The sequence below is a fragment of the Eutrigla gurnardus genome (genome assembly GCF_963514095.1).
Source record: "Eutrigla gurnardus genome assembly, chromosome: 10".
Lineage (NCBI taxonomy): Eukaryota > Metazoa > Chordata > Actinopteri > Perciformes > Triglidae > Eutrigla > Eutrigla gurnardus.
In genome coordinates this window covers 27,707,850-27,726,710 of record NC_139924.1, presented here as the reverse complement: position 1 = coordinate 27,726,710, position 18,861 = coordinate 27,707,850, and the positions used below count along the sequence as shown (strand labels likewise).

The following is an 18,861-nucleotide window of genomic DNA, read 5'->3' as shown; positions in this document are numbered from 1 at the left end:
CTAGAGAGTGCAGCAGTCGGGTGGATTTTTATTCTTGGCTGCACAATATGGTTTCACATTACAGCTAATAAAGCCAGTGAATTAAACTGGAATGAGCTGAAATCAAATTGAAATAATACTGAATAGCCTGCAGGAGAACAGACACACACACACACACACACACACACACACACAGACACAGACACACACACACACAGAGACAGAGACAGACAGACAGACAGACACACAGACACACACACACACAGACACAGACACACACACACACACACACACACACACACACACACACACACACACACACACACACACACACACACACACACACACACCACACACACAGCCTCTCACACACACACACACACACACACACACACACACACACACACACGCACACACCCACACACACACACACTGCACCTTTATCACCAACATTATGGCAGGTTTTTATGCTCATCTCTGGTTATTATTTCTATTCTTGCTCGTCTGCTCTCTTATATGTGTTACATAAGCTCATGTTAATCCCTGAGAGTCGTTATGGAATACAAGGAAGGTCCACAATGCACTAAAGCATTTTGTTTCACCTCATTCATTCAGATTGTTGAGCCTTAGTTACGATAATGTAGACAATGAGATTTTAAATAAATAGTCATCTGTAATATATCAGAACATAATTCATAGCCGATCGTAGATGTGTCGGTAACAGCCGGTACGCTGTCCATGAAGAGCAGATATAAAATATACATTTTCAAAGAAGTTAATATCGAAGTAGACTAGAATAATTTGCAAGTGGCGTCACTCCATAGTTTGGCCAGCAGAGGGCGCTGTTTTACGACATGCTAAATTGTATTTTGTCCAGAAATGTAAGAAGCGTCCTGACTAACGGTCAAAAATATAAACCAGAACAAAAAGAATCAACTTAAACCAAATTATTACAATAAATACATGAACGGCCGGATTAAACCAATAAGAAATAATTATATATATATATATATATATATATATATATATATATATATATATATATATATATATCGTCCCCAAAAATCCCATTTTGTTTGGGCTCCACTGGTTAAGTTCAGAAAAGTATATACAATATGTGTATGATCTTTATGTAAAGTCATATCTTTACCATATTAATGAGTGAATATACTGAACCTGTGAGCAGCAGCGAGATATCACACGTCATTACCGTCACAGAAGTTATTTCAGGTACACGCGTCAACACTGGACTGTAAATTGATTTTATAATGGACTCATAAAGATTATATTGTCCCTCTGACCAGCAGTTGAACAGATTATAAATGATGAAATGAATTAATGCCTTGCTTTACCCCGAGGAGATTTTAATACGGCTGTAACGAGTCTATTCCAAGTCGAGAGCAAATCACTGTTTCTTCCTCGTTATTTGAACATATCTGTATTATTTTAATCATATTTCATAATTAATTTAATCTACAGGGTTCCTCCACCTTCTCCAAAGTCAAATTCAAGCATTTTCAAGGTGCATTTCCATGCTTTTCCAGCCCCTTCCAGCTGTGGTAAACTCCATCTTTGTACCAATCCAATGGTCAGTATTCAGTCTACTTATTCTGTCACTTGTTCATCACATTAAATGAGATGTTATTGTCCTCTAAACAACCAACATGATGTTTGGAGACAGCTTTTTACAGAAGGACCACAAATGAAAGGAAAACTAATTCCACTAACAGATCCACAGAAATATAATCACCAACTATTTTCATCATCTGTTCATCATCAAAAGTCATTTTTCATAAAGAAATGTCAGGAAATGCTGTTTTCAGTCCCTCAAATATGGAGATCTTCTTTCCTCTGTTCTATCATAGATGTCATCACATACAACACACATTTCAAGACCTTTATTCTACATCCAAGCACTTTTTCAAACCTTGAAAACACCACACTAAAATTCAAATTCTTCTAACTTTTCAGGCAGCTATGACCAAAATATATATGTGTGTTGGTTCCCATAGTTACATGTCTGCGACTGGCACAAGATAAGGTACGTTTTCACCAAAAAATGTCTGTGGAGACAAAATGTTGTAAATATTATATAATATTGACTCGAGCACTGAAGATTCCGTGCCATTCACACCCATTATAACATCTGAAACTTCACCAAACTCAAACTGCGATATCGGGAAAACCGTATGCACCATCAACATGAAAGTTTGACCCAATAAAGTCCACAGTCTTGTGAACGTTTTAAATGTTTAACCACGTTTCAAACTTCAAATATGGTGGACTTGTGTAGTCCTGAAGTCAAAGCAAAATCAAAGAAAACATTTTAAAGAGCAGCGGTTACCATGGAAACCTGAAAGTTCTTTTCTTTTTTTCTAAGGAATGTGCTTTGATGTCTTTGATGTCTGGTGACATCACGGGATTTCCCCAGCTCGAGTCTATAAATAAAGACGGGGAACAGACTTCAGTGTGGAGATTTTGGAGTTTGGAGAGTAACGAGACCTTCTGAGAGATAGTGAATTTTTGAACTTTGAACAACTTTGTGAGAGGATCGAAATTTTATTATCGGCGACAGCCAGTTTACATTTTACCATCCTTGTAAACCATCACCCCAGCAGCCAAGATGCAGCGGGGCAACTACAACAACAGGAGGCCTCAATACCAACCGAACCCCAGGAGGGAGCTTCAGAGAGACCACGAGGAACTCAAGTTCTCTCACAGCATCCTCCAGAAAAAGTTCCAAAAGCTGCAGGAGGAGATTCAGACCCTCAAGCCCTTAGAGAATGTGAACAAAAAACTGCACTCATCCAGCCAGGAGCTGGTGTCTATGCTCCAGACTGCCCGGGTGGACAACATGGACCTCCAAGATGAGTTAGCTCTGCTGAAAGAAGAGCTCCAGCAGAAGACCATGGACCAGGAGCTGGTGAAGGAGGCCCTTGAAGAAAAGGTCTCATCCAACCAGGAGCTGGTGTCTAGCCTCCAGACTGCCGAGGAGGACAACCAGGGCCTCCAAGCTGAGTTAGCTCTGCTGAAAGTAGAGCTCCAGCAGAAGACCCTGGACCAGGAGCTGATGAAGGAGGCCCTTGAAGAAAAGGTCTCATCCAACCAGGAGCTGGTGTCTAGCCTCCAGACTGCCGAGGAGGACAACCAGGGCCTCCGAGCTGAGTTAGCTCTGCTGAAAGTAGAGCTCCAGCAGAAGACCCTGGACCAGGAGCTGGTGAAGGAGGCCCTTGAAGAAAAGGTCTCATCCAACCAGGAGCTGGTGTCTAGCCTCCAGACTGCCGAGGAGGACAACCTGGACCTCCAAGATGAGTTAGCTCTGCTGAAAGAAGAGCTCCAGCAGAAGACCATGGACCAGGAGCTGATGAAGGAGGCCCTTGAAGAAAAGGTCTCATCCAACCAGGAGCTGGTGTCTAGCCTCCAGACTGCCGAGGAGGACAACCAGGGCCTCCGAGCTGAGTTAGCTCTGCTGAAAGTAGAGCTCCAGCAGAAGACCCTGGACCAGGAGCTGGTGAAGGAGGCCCTTGAAGAAAAGGTCTCATCCAACCAGGAGTTGGCGTCTAACCTCCAGACTGCTGAGGAGGACAACCAGGGCCACCGAGCTGAGCTAGCTCTGCTGAAAGAAGAGCTCCAGCAGAAGACCCTGGACCAGGAGCTGGTGAATCCCCTCCAGACTGCTAAGGAGGACAATCAGGTCCTCCCAACTGAGCTTCTCCCAGTCACAGAGGAGCTCCAGGATGACAGACTGGAGGAGGGTCTTGTGGAGCTGCCGGAGGAGGTACAAATCTCCGAGGAGCAGCTCCCCAAGAAAAAGAAATCTCTTTTCAAGAGGTTCAGACACTACATCGGTCTGCGCAAGAAGCGCTGAGCCGGTGCCGTGTCCTCCAGAGGGGAGAAGGAAAAAAAAGGGTGGCACAGTTAGTTCTACTGTGCTGCGTGGGTTTTTCTCCGGGCGCTCCGGTTTCCTCCCACTACCAACCAATTTGGCCCCAAATTGCTAATATTATCCCCCTCCCCCTTGAGGTTTTACTCCGGGAGCTCCGGTTTCCTCAACAACAAAAAAAACCTCTTCGGGAACCATCACCTTAACGCGGTGGAGAGGTTTGCGTGTCCCTATGACCCTGAGGGCTGTGTTGTCTGGAGCTTTGTGCTCCTTCGGGTTTCCCATGGCAAATTGGTCTCAGGTGAGGGGCCAGACTAAGAATGGTTCAAAAGACCCTATGAAAAATCTAGAATAGAGAGGGACGTTTTTTTCTGGAGGCATGCTCCTAAGCATGGCCGCTGTGTTTTTCTTTCTCATCATAGCGATTAGTCTACAGCTAAGTTCGCTAAGGTAGAATGTGTGTAATGAGAGAGTGTTATCTTACTCTTACTTTAAGTGATAATTGATTAATTGATACGCTTTGTTGAAAGACTGTGGTCCACGGAGCTACGTAGTTAACATGCAACTCTCCAGACTGCTATGGGATAGCACACATGCTAATGTTGTGCTAGTGCTTCATGGCGGGACTGTGACGAACAGATCCAGGTTCAGCGTGGGTGAGTGAGCACGGCATCGGACACAGCATCGCCAAAGTTCATCATCAAAAGTCATTTTTCATAAAGAAATGTCAGGAAATGCTGTTTTCAGTCCCTCAAATATGGAGATCTTCTTTTCTCTGTTCTATCATAGATGTCATCACATACAACACACATTTATAGACCTTTATTCTACATCCAAGCACTTTCCACACCTTGAAACACCACCAACATTCAAATGTTTTCAAGGATTTCCAGCACCCGTACCGACCCTGAATCTATTTGAACATCAACATGTGGGCAGAAGAAGCTGAAATTGCTAAAATCTCACATTTGAGCTGCATTTATTTCACGTGTCATTACCAGGACTCACCTGTAGGCGGAACACCATCCTCCGGGCCTCCTGCATCTCCTTCTCCAGCTGCTCCTGGTGAGCGTCCAGCTGCTCCTCCCAGGTCTCCTCCGCCTCCTCCTGCGGCACATCGAGGCCGATGGACGGACACAAGCCACACAGAGCCGCGTCCTCCATGACAGCTTTCTTCTCCGGCAGGTCGGGTTCGTCGCCGGCCGGGTCGTCGGGCTGCGTCTCCTCCTGGGGGGCGTCGGCGGACCGGGCGATCACGTACTCCTCTTTGGGGGAGTGAGCGGGGCTGGAGGAGCTGAGGCTGCAACAGATGGTGGACAGGAGTCAGTGTGTGTGTGTGTGTGTGTGTGTCTGTGTGTGTGTGTGTGTGTGTGTGTGTGTGTGTGTGTGTGTGTGTCTGCCAAACAACTGGTGATAAATAATCTCAGCAACATTAAATGGAGATTTTAATAACTCCTCAAAGAGCTCACAAAACATATCTGTTTTTTAACTTGCTGGTAAGAATACGACACGATCGTCATGGCGATAAATAACCGCGATTCACGATATTATAATCATCTAAATGTGCTTAAACTTCTTAAAATGGCAGGAAAACACACTGGAATAACTTTACCTCACATTTTGAACAAAAACTAATATTTTCATGGCATCACAGAGAGAAAACGTTTTTTTTGTGAAGATTGTAGGACGATAACGTATTATTATAAAAATAGCAACATATTGCGACTGTTCTTTCTGATAATTAGTATTATTATTTAAAAAAAAAAAACAGGTTCTGTTTTGCACTCGTGAGACAATATTTACGATTATTATACGAGTATTTTTTTTATTGCATTTTTATTGATTTTATTGCTAAAATCTTATATAATAAAGGATTGTTTTCACATCGGGATAAAAAAACGCTCACAATAAATCAATCGTGGTGAATTTTAATTATCGGGATAATCATAAATATCGTTACGAGGGACTTTAAAAAGCTGTTTAGTTCAGTTTCATGTTGGAGCCTGATATTAAAAAACTTCATTAAAAACACACATTTTAAAAATGTATTTATCCAGGGAGACCTTCTGTTATTTAAGATGATTTATGTTCCTAAATAGGGATTCCAGTATGTTTTCGTGGCGTTTTAAGAGCATATTGTGATGATTATCGGGATAATACTGTGAATCTGGGTTATTTTAGCAGGATAATGGTGACATGACAGATTCATATTCCTCAATAACAATGAAGCAAACCGAAGAGGAAGAGTAAACAGTGCAGGAATGCGACCACAGGAAATTCTTCACATACTTCGCTTCCTTCTTAATTTCACAAACATAACCTCGAGCGGCCGGCGGCCTCGTGATCTCCGGCAGCGTCTCCAGCCGCTGGAGGTCCGGCCCGGCTGTCACCTTCGCTCCGTGGTGTTTGCAGAAACAAGACACAGCTCCTTTGACCTCTGACCTCTGGCATTACGCACGGTCATTTGACAGCGGATGTTTTTTCCCTCCCCTCTGAGTCTGAGAAAACAAGGAGCTGGTGTCTGCAGGAACAGATCTAAGCTGGAGGAGGGACGACGAGGCCGAAACACGGAGATTATAAGAGCTCCGTGTTCACGTGAGGAAGCTCGATGCTTCAAATGACACGCTAACATGCCGGGTATACGGCAGGTTTAGCCTGTTAGCATGCTAACTAGACACTGAGGCTGCTGGGAATGATCTGTTGGTAAATTATGGATTATCCCGGGGAAAATAATTGTGATTAATTCACAATATCGTCCCGACAATCTTGCATCGTTTTAAGAAACAATTCGTTTAATTGCATCACAGGACGCAACTTTCTCAGAGAAAAACAAGCAAAAAAAACATATTTTTTCAAAGATCATGAGGTCCTCATTCAAAATAAAGGTTAAATAATGTAAAAAACAATGCGAGTCTGTTCTTTCTTACATAATCATTTCTGTAGGATCTATTTTTCATTGCTCTATATGATAACAAGCTCGTTCAAGTCACCATATTCACGATAATCCCCCAAATTCACCACGATCAGTTTATCGGGACATCGCGATCGGCAATAAAATCCCAAATCGTCCCGCCACTATTTGCAGGTATTTGGTCATAAATCTAAGTATTGGACGGATTATGAATGTGACCTGATAATGATGACACTAGAGAGTTAAAGTAGGTTAATTTAAATATCAGTAATCTCCTAGATTATTAATAATCTGATCTCTTATTCACGACAATCCATCAAATGTCATTTCAGGATAAAATCCCACAAATCTCAACCTCATGGTGACGCAAGACAGAAAGTCCGAGGATCAGCAAAGTCATTATGATTCCTCCTCTGGGGACCCTGAATCTCCGGAGCAGGACTCATGGTATCCAGATATCTGGCTTTAGTAAGCCATGAACCGGCGTGGACGAAGACGAGAAACTCGCCGAGCGTCTGATCGGGCGCCGCCGTGATTATAGCTGGACGATGACATCATCAGATAGCCTCTATCATTGTGTCGGCTCTTCAATAAACGGTCCTTTTAGATGCTCGCTGATGTTTGTTGCATTTACAAAAACCGCAGATTAGGAACATACGGGTTAAACCAGAGATTAAGAGATTTGCAGTGAGATGAGCTTCACCAGATTAACATCGTTTGATCGGCAGCGGTGGAAACTAAGGAAACTTACTAAGTACGGTTTCATTTCTATAGTATGCTGAATCATAACTCTACATTTCAGAGGGAAACATTGTACTTTATACTATGTTTATAAAACAGCAAAGTACAAATACTTACTGTACTTCAGTAGTATTCTCAGGTATATGAAGTTGAGATGTTTCGTTTCCTGACAACTTTTTACTTTTCCTACATTATGAAACTAAACTTTCTCCTTTTAAAAACAGGCTCTGATTTATGATATATGAATGAAATATGGTGTATATTTAAAGATTAAACTAGTGTTTAAAATGGTTATGTTATGTTTTATATGTCTTTAAACTTCTCACATGGTTTCATTTTAATAACTTTACTTCAGATCTGATCCTATTTAATCGTCTCAGCCCAACCAATAACCTATATCTATATAATCCATACTGTAACCCTGAGCCTGGGCATATCTGATATTATATATATTTGGATTGTTTCTCATCCTTATTGATATGTTAGACTCCATATTTACAAGCGTATCACTTCTGGATTTCAGTCGCTGCACGGTCATTTCCCTCGGGATAAACAGATAAACAAACCAATATTTCTTAAAAAAGAGCAAAGATGAGAGAAAAGTCCTCAAATGTTGTTTGTTTTTTCCTCTCACGACCCCTCAGATTGACCTTGTGACCCTTTGAATGGCCCTAAAACCCTCAACTGGATGTAAAGTGCTATAAATAGAAAACTGGAGCAGCTAACTGTAAAATGTAGGTGACACATCAAAGCAACAATATCAACGACTACATACATAAAATACATATTATCAACAGGCTACATGATAATAATTCTGTATTTGGGGTTTTAAATGCAGGCTTTTTACTTGTAAGTGTTTTTACATCAAGGTTCGGTTCTTTGTACTTCTTCCACCAAAAGCATCATCAGCATGAAAACTCTTGACCAGTTAAAGGTTCATTTTAAAGAGTTATTTCAACACATTGTTAGCTTCTGAACCAAATCTCTGCAAAGATGGCAGCTTTTTTTTAATATATTCACGGTGAAGAATGAAAAAACTAAATTAATTTAAAAAGAAGTATTTTATTAATCTAATGGGATTTAAAATAATCCTGAATTATGAAAGGAAAAGAGCCGGTAATGGAAGTAGTACGGCGGTTGCTAGGCGATAGCAGCTCATGCAGGGGGGGGGGGGGGGGGACACACCCACACCTACTGCACTGTAAACACTGAACAATAACCGCCGGCATCAAAGCCATGCTGCTGCAGTGAAATGTGTTAATAAAAGCCAACACAATGATGAAGAGGATGAAGATAATACATTCAGGCCTGGTGGGTTTGAATCTCTGATGCAGTGACGAGAATAGAATCCTGCCTTGACATAACAATAAAACCATATAAACACTCACCACTTCATCTGTTTGGCTCCCATGCTGGCGATCAGAAGTGTAACCCCCCCGTGCAGCTGTGGCCCCACATCTGGGTGATGCTCTGCTTCTCAGTCAGGAGGACCATCGCCCCGAAACGCAGCCGGAGACGGCGGCGGGGAGGAGGAGGAGGGAGGAGGGAGGAGGAGGAGGGAGGAAGGGGGGGGCTGCTGCCCCTGGAAGCAGCAACCGGAGGCGTCTCCCCGTCGCACGCTGCGTTCAATCAGAAATAACAGCACGGTCAGATCCTCTCCAGCAGCATATTCCTAAAAAACACCAAAAATCCCCAAATCCTGAATCAGACGCCCTAACCCCCCCCCCCCCCCCCCTCTTAACCACGGCGAGGCTCACGGGGACAGAGGATTGGTGCTGAAGTCTGCCTGGTTTCTCATCGCCTCGCCGTGTTTCCATTCACCAACACAACGTGTTTTTGTTCCTGTCGGACTGATGCAGCTCTTGTGCATCTTTTTCACCCGTTTGCATTTATTCCCTCCCTCCTCCCCTCTTCTCCTCCCCTCTTCTCCTCCCCTCAGACACACCGGCTTTGTATCAATCCGTCCTCCTTTCAGTGAGCGAGGATGTCAGACATGGCTCGGTCTGGCTGTGTTTACCCTCCCCCCCTCATTCCTCCTCCCTTCTTCCCTCGCTGCTCTCGCCTTTCACAAGGAGGAGGAGGAGGAGGAGGAGGAGGAGGGAGGTTTACTCCTTCTTTGCTTCTTCTGCATATCCTATGTGGCTGCAGCTTAAACGAGCACCAACATGTGGATCAACAAAGATGTAAAAATCTGTGTTTTCTTGATAAAAATCTCAGCAACAACAACAAGCTGAAACATGTGAGGGGGTTAAGAATAGATTTACACAAGTATGCAAATAAGCAAACAGGCATATTTTTGATAGAATCCAGCCAGCAGTCTATAATTACTGCTCTTTTCACATAATTCATGTCAAAAAGTTATTTAGAGACGAACATGAAACATCAGATTAAAACAGAAAGTGTCAGATGTTTGAGAAGCAGGTAACAGAAAGAAAAGTGTGTTTTTTAGTTGAGCACGCCGTCAATCGGCCGCTAAGAGTCAGCACAGAAGAAGAAGAAGAAGAAGAAGAAGATAGACAAAGACAAAAGCACATATACACATATATATATACACACACCTGTATAACTTAAAGGACAGTAAAAACAACAAATTAATGAATAACTTAAATTAACAGATAATAGAGTAAAATAAATAAACAAATAAACTAAAATAAAAAGACAGCATCCCATAAAAGCAAGTCTATAAAAATTGTTTTAAGAAGAGATTTAAACTAATTCCCTGATGCAGCAAGCCTTCGTTAAGAGTTGCAAACATTATTTTATGTTACAACATGAATCACACGACGGGTTAGAAGCTTCTTGTCCTCAAGCGTTTATAGAAGCGAGATAGAAAAATGTTTCCCAACCAAGTGGAACGAATGAACGTCCGTGTTTGATGCAGGAGGGATTAAATAGTTTACAAGTGTCTCTATCCAACACCGCTCAGTCTGAAGGATTGCAAAAAATAAGTGGCGGGAAGATTGGGCGGGAGGAGCTGCTGATGTCAATATCAGTCCTGAAAAAAAGACTTTCAGAAAGTTTCACCTGCACTCGCTTTTCTTTTCTTTAAAGGAGTCATCACCTGGTTTTATACGTATCCAGCCCCCCTTGGATCGCTTTGGATCAATTCGTAAAACTTATTAGAAAAAAGAAAAAAAAATTAAATCAAACATTGAGCTTGTTCTGACCCTTTTTCGTACCGCGATTTTATCACGCGAGATTACGCGCGAGGTTTTGACTGGTCCGGATGTGCATTGTATAATATGTAATGAGGCGCGCGTTGATTCGCCGCAGGAAGGACAGAGCCGGGGGGGCTTGCCTGCATGCAGACTCCAAAACATAATGGCGGCGCTTCGGCGATTTCAGGTAGCGGACGGGGCGGGGTTGGGTGGTGAAAGAGGGGTGGGCTTATGCAAGTAGCCGCCACGGTGACGTCACCGAAGGCGCAGAATCAAAATCTCGTGCTTTAGGAATGCACACCCTTGTGTGCTATTCCTGTTCGGAAAAAGAGCAGAAGCGAAAAAACGGCGCCACTTTCAAACTCCAGCCTTTCAGGCAAGTTTCAACTGAGGTCAAACACAGATATGCATGTTTTAACAAGAGAAATTGCGATTTCCAGGTGATGACTCCTTTAAAGGTTTTTTTTGCTCTCGTATTTAAACACAAGGACGAACCTCGGGCAGATGATGAAGATTCTGAGATCTGACTGAGACGACTGTTTCTTGAGCAGATAATATTCGATTCGTGCGGCGATGAGACATGAAGGAGCGACTTTGCCGATCAAAGCGCGGCGGTAAAGTCATCCCGCCACCGGGGAGCCAGGAAGGCGAGATGATAGCCGGGGCTTTCCACGGGAACGTCGAGCGTCGGCCCGTTTGTAAATCAAAACGAGTCGCTCAAACAGAACAGATTATTTACAGGGTAACCCTGGATTCCCCATCGTCAAACGTACCCGTCATGAAGCGAGATTGATCTTTTTTTCATATTTGAGCGACCTTCGCAGCCCGGCAAGACTTCGTCCCTGAGAATCCCATTCATTTGGGGTTGTCAAGTACAATTTAGAAAAGAAGTCTGTGGCCGTTTTGGGTTTATTGTTGGGAGATAACACCGGAGAGCCTGAACGATGATTGAAATCCGGCCGCTGTCATGATAAATCAGCGACTGTCCACCGTATATCTGTGTTAAATAGCCGCTCGGAGCCTCATACATCTGCCAAGGCTGCACAACCTCCCACGTCTGTTCACAGAAGCGTCACATGAATGAGACTTTTTGTCTCATTCAATTTCAGTATAAAAGCTGACTCTCCTGTGCAGCTTTAATATTCAAGAACTGTCAAACTTCATGTTACAATAAATGTTCACTATTGTTTCCGACGACGTGCAAATCAACAAAAAATCTTTGAACCGACTATTTTGAGAGAGATAAAAAAAAGTATTTCTTTCTTGTTTATCAGTCGTTGTTTAAAGCGGTGGCGTCAGAGCTTGAAACAGAAGCAAATGTCTTGGTTGAGGAGACACAAATCAAAAAATCCATCAAGGTCTCAATTTTGAGTCAAAAACACGCCTGTTTCTGTCAAAGTGTGATATTTCGGCTCAAACTGCTCAGTCGGCTGAAACGCTGGAGTCGCAGCTCTGCCTATAAAACATTTCTTCCTCCACGAAAGATCCAATACGCAGTACATAAAATAAGAGGAAACTTAAATTCCCTAATATAGGGAACACAATCATCCTGGAGATGAGCGGCTTCATACATGTTACTAAGTCGACTATATCGACTACTATTATAACGTCTAATTAGGCGACCACTTAATTGAGCACCAGTGCTTTTAATGCCTTATTCTAAATAGGATGAAGCCAAATTGGTTGTTGCACAGTGATCCATCTCCCTAACACATATCAGCAGAACTGGTGGGTGTGCTGATCCTGCAGCGAGGGCCGTGTGAAGCTCCTTGTTTGCTCCTCGGAGGCCTTCACATCAGTGGAGCTACATTTAGATGCAGCTTGTTTCTTATTTGGGTCAGAAATAAGTCAAACCAGAACGGGAAGCAGGGAGAAGATATAGCATATTTGTGTCAACTCATATTCAGCTGCTATGTTAAAGGGGATGTACACATGAATGCATCGCTACTAATAACCCAATAATATAAAATAGGCGATTCTGGAATGAGATTGATTCTGCAAAATTAGTACTTTTACCATTAATGTTATATTCCAGTGATGAGATAAAAATCTCATCACTGAACATCTCCTGATGGTAAAAAAATATATATATTACATTTTATTAAGAAACATAACGACACATTAAATTGTAAGGCGTCCGTCAACTGAGAATTGCATTTAATATAAATGAATCCATCAGTTATTTAATTCACCAATTTAATCCATAAAATTAAGAAACACCATTTCCCAGAGCTCAAAGTGCAACCTTCAAAGTTTTGGATATTTTTTTTGTATGTGCTATATATATATATATATATATATATATATATATATATATATATATATATATATAGTGAAGTACTTTAGTAGTACTGTACTGTAGTTTTGATTAAAAAGAGATCTAATTTAGAATGACAGAGAACTGAGAAATATACAGACAGCCTCGACATCAGGTGTGAATTAGTTATCTCTGGTTATTATAATCACAAACACATTATTAACGTGAAGTTGTGTATATCATTTAAAAGTAAACGTTTTTAGTGGTATTTACTTACACATCAAGCAGCTACACCTCTTCCTCTCAATTCTTCCTCTTGAAACATTTTAGTCTCAAACCGAAAGACAAGGACAGATATAATTAGCATTAGCATTAGCTCAATAGTACCGTATTTAAGCGTTAAAAGAATGACAATATTGCTTTTATTATATTTTTTCCACAAAGCGTTAATTATTCCGTAATTAATTTGCGGTAGAACGACGTCACTAACAACCATGTATCGTTAATATTCCAAAAAAACAAACACAGCTATCGCTAACTAGCTTCAACGGTTCATGCCCACGTAGCTTCTACCTCCTCCATGATTGGTGGAGCAATGGACCAATCGCAGTGCGGCTTTTCGAACGCATGCGCCGCTACGTACGCGGAAGTGCCGGTTAGAGGCTGTGTGTGTAAACCATAAACAACGGCGGGTTTCGTTGGTTCTTGAATGCTGCTCGTTTTCGGAAAGGTACCGTTTGTCCACGTTGATGACGTTTAGCTTGTATCAGTTCATGCAGATTATTTTAAACGAATGATTTTTTTAAATGTATATCCTCGTATCTGGACGTACCGCCGTGTTAGCGAGCTAGCAGGCTAGGCTAACGGTAGCTAACAGAGTGAATGACATAAAGAAGATGGATCCGTTCGCTCTTATCGCCTCTTATCTTTAGGTTTGTTTACCTGAGGTGCGTCCAGTCTGTCGGTGACTCACCTGTGTGTCTCATCTCAGGTGTGATCATGTCGAAGCAGCCGCTGGGGAAGACGCTGCTGAGGAATGTGATCCGGCACACAGACGCCCACAACAAGGTGCGTTTGAGGTCACGTGACAGAATGGGTCTAAAAATGTGTTTAATACAAAACAATCCTGCGTTAAAACTGTTCGTAGAGCTGTTGATTCAGTCTAATCATCATTTCTGAGGCTGTAGCTTTTAATTTATTATTGATAAAATATCAAAAGCCCACGTGACGTCCAGATAACAAGAAATGTAGCACATCATCACACATTTAGACAATTAAATGCAGGTTACCAAATTCATTTCCAGGTGTTTTTTCTTCTTCTATGAATATATAACTGTACCTGAATGCCACACAAGGTGTGTGAGTGTCTCTGTCATCGTTAATAATCTTAAATAAACGTACTCTCGTTGACCGCTGCAGATCCAGGAGGAGATGGACATGTGGAAGATGCGAACCTGGGAGGTCCACAAACCAGCTACGAAGAGTGTGAGGTAGGAAGAGTGAAAAAACAAGCTGGTGTGTGAGTGTGTCTGACGTAGCTGCTGCTGTGTTGTTGCCGTTACATGTAGATGCTGTTTGTTTCTCCAGGAATCACATGCACTGCGATCGGGTACCGGATCAGCCTCCGGGTCTGGGTCGAAGCAGAGAGCGAGTCTCCGAGCACGACGACAGAGACGCCCGATACTACAGCCGCAAACTCTACGAATACGAGGCCAAAGATCCAGACAGGTAGGCTGGTGTTTGGCACTTCTACTCGGGGAGGATCTATGAAAGGTCAAGTGAAGGAAAAGGAAGAATTGGTTGTATTCTAGGTTATTTGTCTACACTTCATCTTTTGTGCTCACAGGTGGGGACACAGTGGCTTCAAGGAGCTCTATCCAGAGGAGTTTGAGAGCGACAGGTAAACAACAATACAGCATCACATAAGCAAGAGACTAGAGCTCCGATCTTAAAGGGGCTTAAAGAGATCTAGTACTGCCCTTCCATAAATGGTTGGAGTTCACATGAGAGAGAGATTTTTAAAAAACGGTCCAAAGACCGTCGTTTAATGTCATCAAACCCACATTTACTGAATATGGTGTAGGCGACTATTTAATGATCACAATTATCATCAAAAGGTTTAAAACTCTTAAATGGCACTTAAACAAACTGTAACCGCTTTACATTTTTTTAATTAAAATTACACTCCCATTACTACTGTGGTGTAATACAATAAAACATTCTGTATTCCTCACACAGCCGACTCGTAATTATGCACATTTTGATGACATGAGCACTCGCAGGTCGTTAACATTCAAACCTCTTACTGTCCAACATCAGCTCCTCCTGCTGGGTCAAAGCCAGGTTTTTTTAAAGCCGGCTGTCTGTTCAAACACCGGAGCCTCGAAGCCAAAGCTGATTTACCCCGATGACATTATGAAAGGTTATTTTTTTCCCGGACTCCTCCAGAGCTCCACTAGAGATTATAGGAGTCGTTCCCCTCACACCTGCTCTACCTGTCCTGAATTCATTCTGTTCAATCCCTCTTTTCTCTAGTGAAAAAAACACCAAGAAGATTGGGCGCCACAAAATAAAAAGGTCCAAGTCTGACACGGAAGCAAGCTTATCAAAAAGATCAAAGAAATCCTCCAGAAGGAAAAAGAAGAAGAAGAAGAAGAAGAAAGAGGAGTCGAGCAGCGACGGCAGCAGCAGCGATGATGACAAACACAAGCAGAGCAGCAAAGGGACGAAGAGTCGACATAAAAACAAGAAAGCCAGAGGCAGAGATGAGGACGGCGCCTCGGGGGACAGCGATGATGAAGGCGAAGCGGAGAGACGGACGCACAGCCACAAGAAGAGAAAGCAGGACTCTCACAAAGACTCCGACTCCAAGAGGAAGAAGAGCAGGAAGGACTGGAGAGCAGCGGGCGAGGAGAGCGTGGACGGGACTTCTGGAGACTGAGATTCAAAGAGTCGGGACTCAGGGAACCGTCACAGACGATCAGACTCCGTTTGATGGCCTCGGCTTCAAAGAGGCCGGTTCTCTGCAGGGCAGCCGCCGCATTGTGGCGCGGGAGACGCCAACAAGCGGCGAGCTGTCGGCCGACTCTGTGGGCGCTCTGTGAAGAAACACCTCGCTGAAGAGGGAGGCGGGAGACTCATTCATGGATGTCTGCTTCACGTGGAGACCTTCGGTCCAGAAGTTCCTTTTTTAAAGAACATTTTTATTTAAAAAACGAGACACAAATATGCAACTTTCCTCAACAGTTATGATAGAATGTGATTTTACTTTTTTACATTTTTACATTTGTACGCAGCACATAGGTGACGAATAAACATCTATTTTGCTGGTTTTTAAAACATATTTTTGTGGTGTGTATATATATATACATATATATTTAAAAACAATAAGTCTGGTGTTTATCTGGATGTTTTTTCAACAAAACCCACTGCAAGAAAATACATTTTGTCTTTATTACTTAGATTACAAAGATTATTGGAGGGGAAGGATGTTTTTCTGGAGATAGTCCAGAGCTTTTATTTGTTTCTCATCCTAAGTTTAGCCGTTGCAATAAAGTACATATATAATTACATCAAAAAGCAGATTTTCATGTGCAGCACGCTTCATAAAGCTGCTGTTTCATCCCGAGGAGAGCCGTTCTGCCTCCGTGTTACAGTTTTATTAATGTGTACGTTCGTGGGACACATTACAAGCTCCATTAAGACTTTAAGGTTTAAATGTCACATCGGAGGAGATGTACTTCTACTGCCTTGTGCGATATAAAATAAGTACAGAATATCAGCAGCAGTATCCTTTAACAGTAATATAAGACGTTAAACTTGGATGTAAGAACCTCAGTTCTTCAGTTTCCAGCCGTCTGTCGGGAAAACGTGTTCGACGTGTAAATCAAGATCAGCGAGTCAATAATTCATATATACATTTTTTGGAAATAACCTCCGGCATGAGAAACAGATTTAAATAAAGTTTCCCCGAGGTGAGGACTTCTGATTAGTCGGCTGCTTGTAAAGAAACAGCTTCTCCTCCTCGACAGTCTGAACATGCAGATGATCAGCTTCACCATCAAAGAGAATTCATTTATATTATTATTGATTATTTCAGCTCCACAGAGGTGGGAAGTAACCAAGTACAAATACTTTGTTACTGTACTTTAGTAGCATTTACAGGTAGCTTGTACTTTTCATGTTAAAACTAATACTTTCTACTCACATTTTCAAACCAGGCTTTTACTTTAGTTTTAATGCATCCGAGGTAAATTGATGATTTTTAGTTTTCCTATTAATATGATCAAGATTCAGTTCGATACGGATTTCTCTCTGCTCGCAACAAATATCTGTATTTCTACTCCTCATATTATTAAATATTATATTATGACACCAGATTCAGCCTTTTAAAAAACAGTAAACATCCTTCATAGTGATACTTTTACTTTCTACTTGAGTATTTATCAGCCTGTTTCACTTCTACTTGAGTAAAGACATTGAATCAGTACTTTTAGAATACATGTGTACTTCTACTTGAGTAAAGACATTGAATCAGTACTTTTAGAATACATGTGTACTTCTACTTGAGTGTATCATATCTGTACTATTAACTCCGGCAGCTCGATACTGGAGAGCAGGAACGCCTCATCGCTTCAGTAATGATTGTGGTGAATTTAATGCCTCAGAAAAACTAACAAGTGCAGCTTCTCTCACATTCCCATCGCACCGCCGGTCAGCCGACTGTCAGACTCCATTTAAACACTCAAAATAAATAAATAAACGTGGTAACGAGGAGAAGATCTGCCTTCCAGGGATCATTTTAAGATAAATCTGAAGCTGAAGGAAGTGTTGGTGGAAGAGTGTGAGTGTGTGTGTGTGCGTGAGTGTGAGTGTGTGTGTGTGAGTGTGAGTGTGTGTGTGTGTGAGTGTGAGTGTGTGTGAGTGAGTGTGTGTGTGTGTGTGTGTGTGTGTGTGTGTGTGTGTGTGAGTGTGTGTGAGTGAGTGTGTGTGTGTGTGTGTGTGTGTGTGTGTGTGTGTGAGTGTGAGTGTGTGTGTGTGTGAGTGTGAGTGTGTGTGAGTGAGTGTGTGTGTGTGTGTGTGTGTGTGTGTGTGTGTGTGTGAGTGTGTGTGAAGCCTGAAGCAGTCTAGCGAGTGTGTGTCAACAGGCTAAACGTTGTGTGAGCAGCAGAGTCGGCCGCTGATCTCCGTCGAGTCTCCGGGAAAGTGAAGAGAGGCAGCCGGTCAAATCGGAGCTGACGGAGGTTTTTAAAAACACGACGTGGAGGTTAATGAGCGTTTAGAGAGAGAGAGAGAGAGAGAGAGAGAGAGAGAGAGAGAGACATCACACCAAATCAAGTGTTTTTTTCTCTATAAAATGATCATCCAGAACAACATTATAAATAATGAGAGATATATCTCAGAGATTTGTAATTTAAAATGTAAAAACAAGAAAAAGGTCAAGAAAACTGCACATTTGAGTCAGTGAGCCATCAGCTGGGGAGCATGCATCGATCAACGTGACTTCACTGTGTGACATCATGGTCTCCTCGATGAGTCATCAAAAACCATGTACATTTACACGAATACATTTTAACAAGACGTGTCGTGGTCCCCAGAGGATGCATCCTCATGACCAGGTTCAGGTTGGCTGTGTGGTTTTGAGTGAACTCGGTCTGTGGCTAGTGGATGGATCGCCATGGAAACGTGAGCAGACATTCCTGTCGTTCTCTGGTTGAACTGTAATACTTTAGAGCTGATTAGCAAACGTTAGCATCCTCCGCGGCTTCTCTCAGCCGCTGAGTCACCGATGCAAATCTAATCTTCTCCTGCTGCTTCGGCTTCACATTCACAGCTTTCCTTCGGTGAAAACCCTGCAGGACGCCTTTTATTTGGGATTCGGCACTATTTGGTCAGCAAACCGCTTACAGCGAGCTGAAACATCTGCAGGCGA

General features: G+C 42.4%; 2 protein-coding genes across 5 annotated transcripts in view; one reads left to right on the top strand and one right to left on the bottom strand.

The window, feature by feature from the left end:
• The window catches only part of dixdc1a (DIX domain containing 1a), an 18,522-nt gene extending 4,604 nt beyond the window's left edge, over positions 1 to 13,918 (bottom strand). Inside the window, exons 1-3 of one of the 3 annotated variants that reach the window (XM_084019641.1) lie at positions 13,903 to 13,918; positions 8,903 to 9,133; positions 4,871 to 5,162 (exon numbers count right to left, since the gene is read on the bottom strand). In XM_084019641.1, coding sequence (XP_083875767.1) covers positions 4,871 to 5,162; positions 8,903 to 8,925 — 315 coding nt within the window. In that variant the 5' untranslated portion in view covers positions 8,926 to 9,133; positions 13,903 to 13,918. Of the gene's footprint in view, positions 1 to 4,870; positions 5,163 to 8,902; positions 9,428 to 9,459; positions 9,543 to 13,902 lie in introns of those variants that run through there. The other 2 variants (XM_084019640.1, XM_084019642.1) reach the window with 2 other exon arrangements.
• On the top strand, positions 13,563 to 16,270 carry nkapd1 (NKAP domain containing 1). Of its 2 annotated transcripts, none has more exons than XM_084019646.1 (6): positions 13,563 to 13,659; positions 13,921 to 13,997; positions 14,349 to 14,419; positions 14,517 to 14,657; positions 14,776 to 14,829; positions 15,465 to 16,270. In XM_084019646.1, exons 2-6 carry the CDS (start codon positions 13,929 to 13,931, stop codon positions 15,868 to 15,870), a joined length of 741 nt encoding a protein of 246 aa, XP_083875772.1. In that variant the 5' UTR covers positions 13,563 to 13,659; positions 13,921 to 13,928; the 3' UTR covers positions 15,871 to 16,270. The 2 variants fall into 2 exon arrangements, with proteins under 2 accessions (XP_083875772.1, XP_083875773.1); XM_084019647.1 differs by having other exon boundaries at positions 13,587 to 13,659; positions 13,862 to 13,997.
• Positions 16,271 to 18,861: the final 2,591 nt, after the last annotated feature.

What these genes read in the sequence shown, in the direction of transcription:
- nkapd1 (XM_084019646.1), top strand. Translation starts at nt 13,929, where the DNA reads ATGTCGAAGCAGCCGCTGGGGAAGACGCTGCTGAGGAATGTGATCCGG. An exon ending in GAGGCCAAAGATCCAGACAG is followed by an intron (nt 14,658 to 14,775) that starts GTAGGCTGGTGT and finishes TTGTGCTCACAG; the next exon opens with GTGGGGACACAGTGGCTTCA. An exon ending in GAGGAGTTTGAGAGCGACAG is followed by an intron (nt 14,830 to 15,464) that starts GTAAACAACAAT and finishes TCTTTTCTCTAG; the next exon opens with TGAAAAAAACACCAAGAAGA.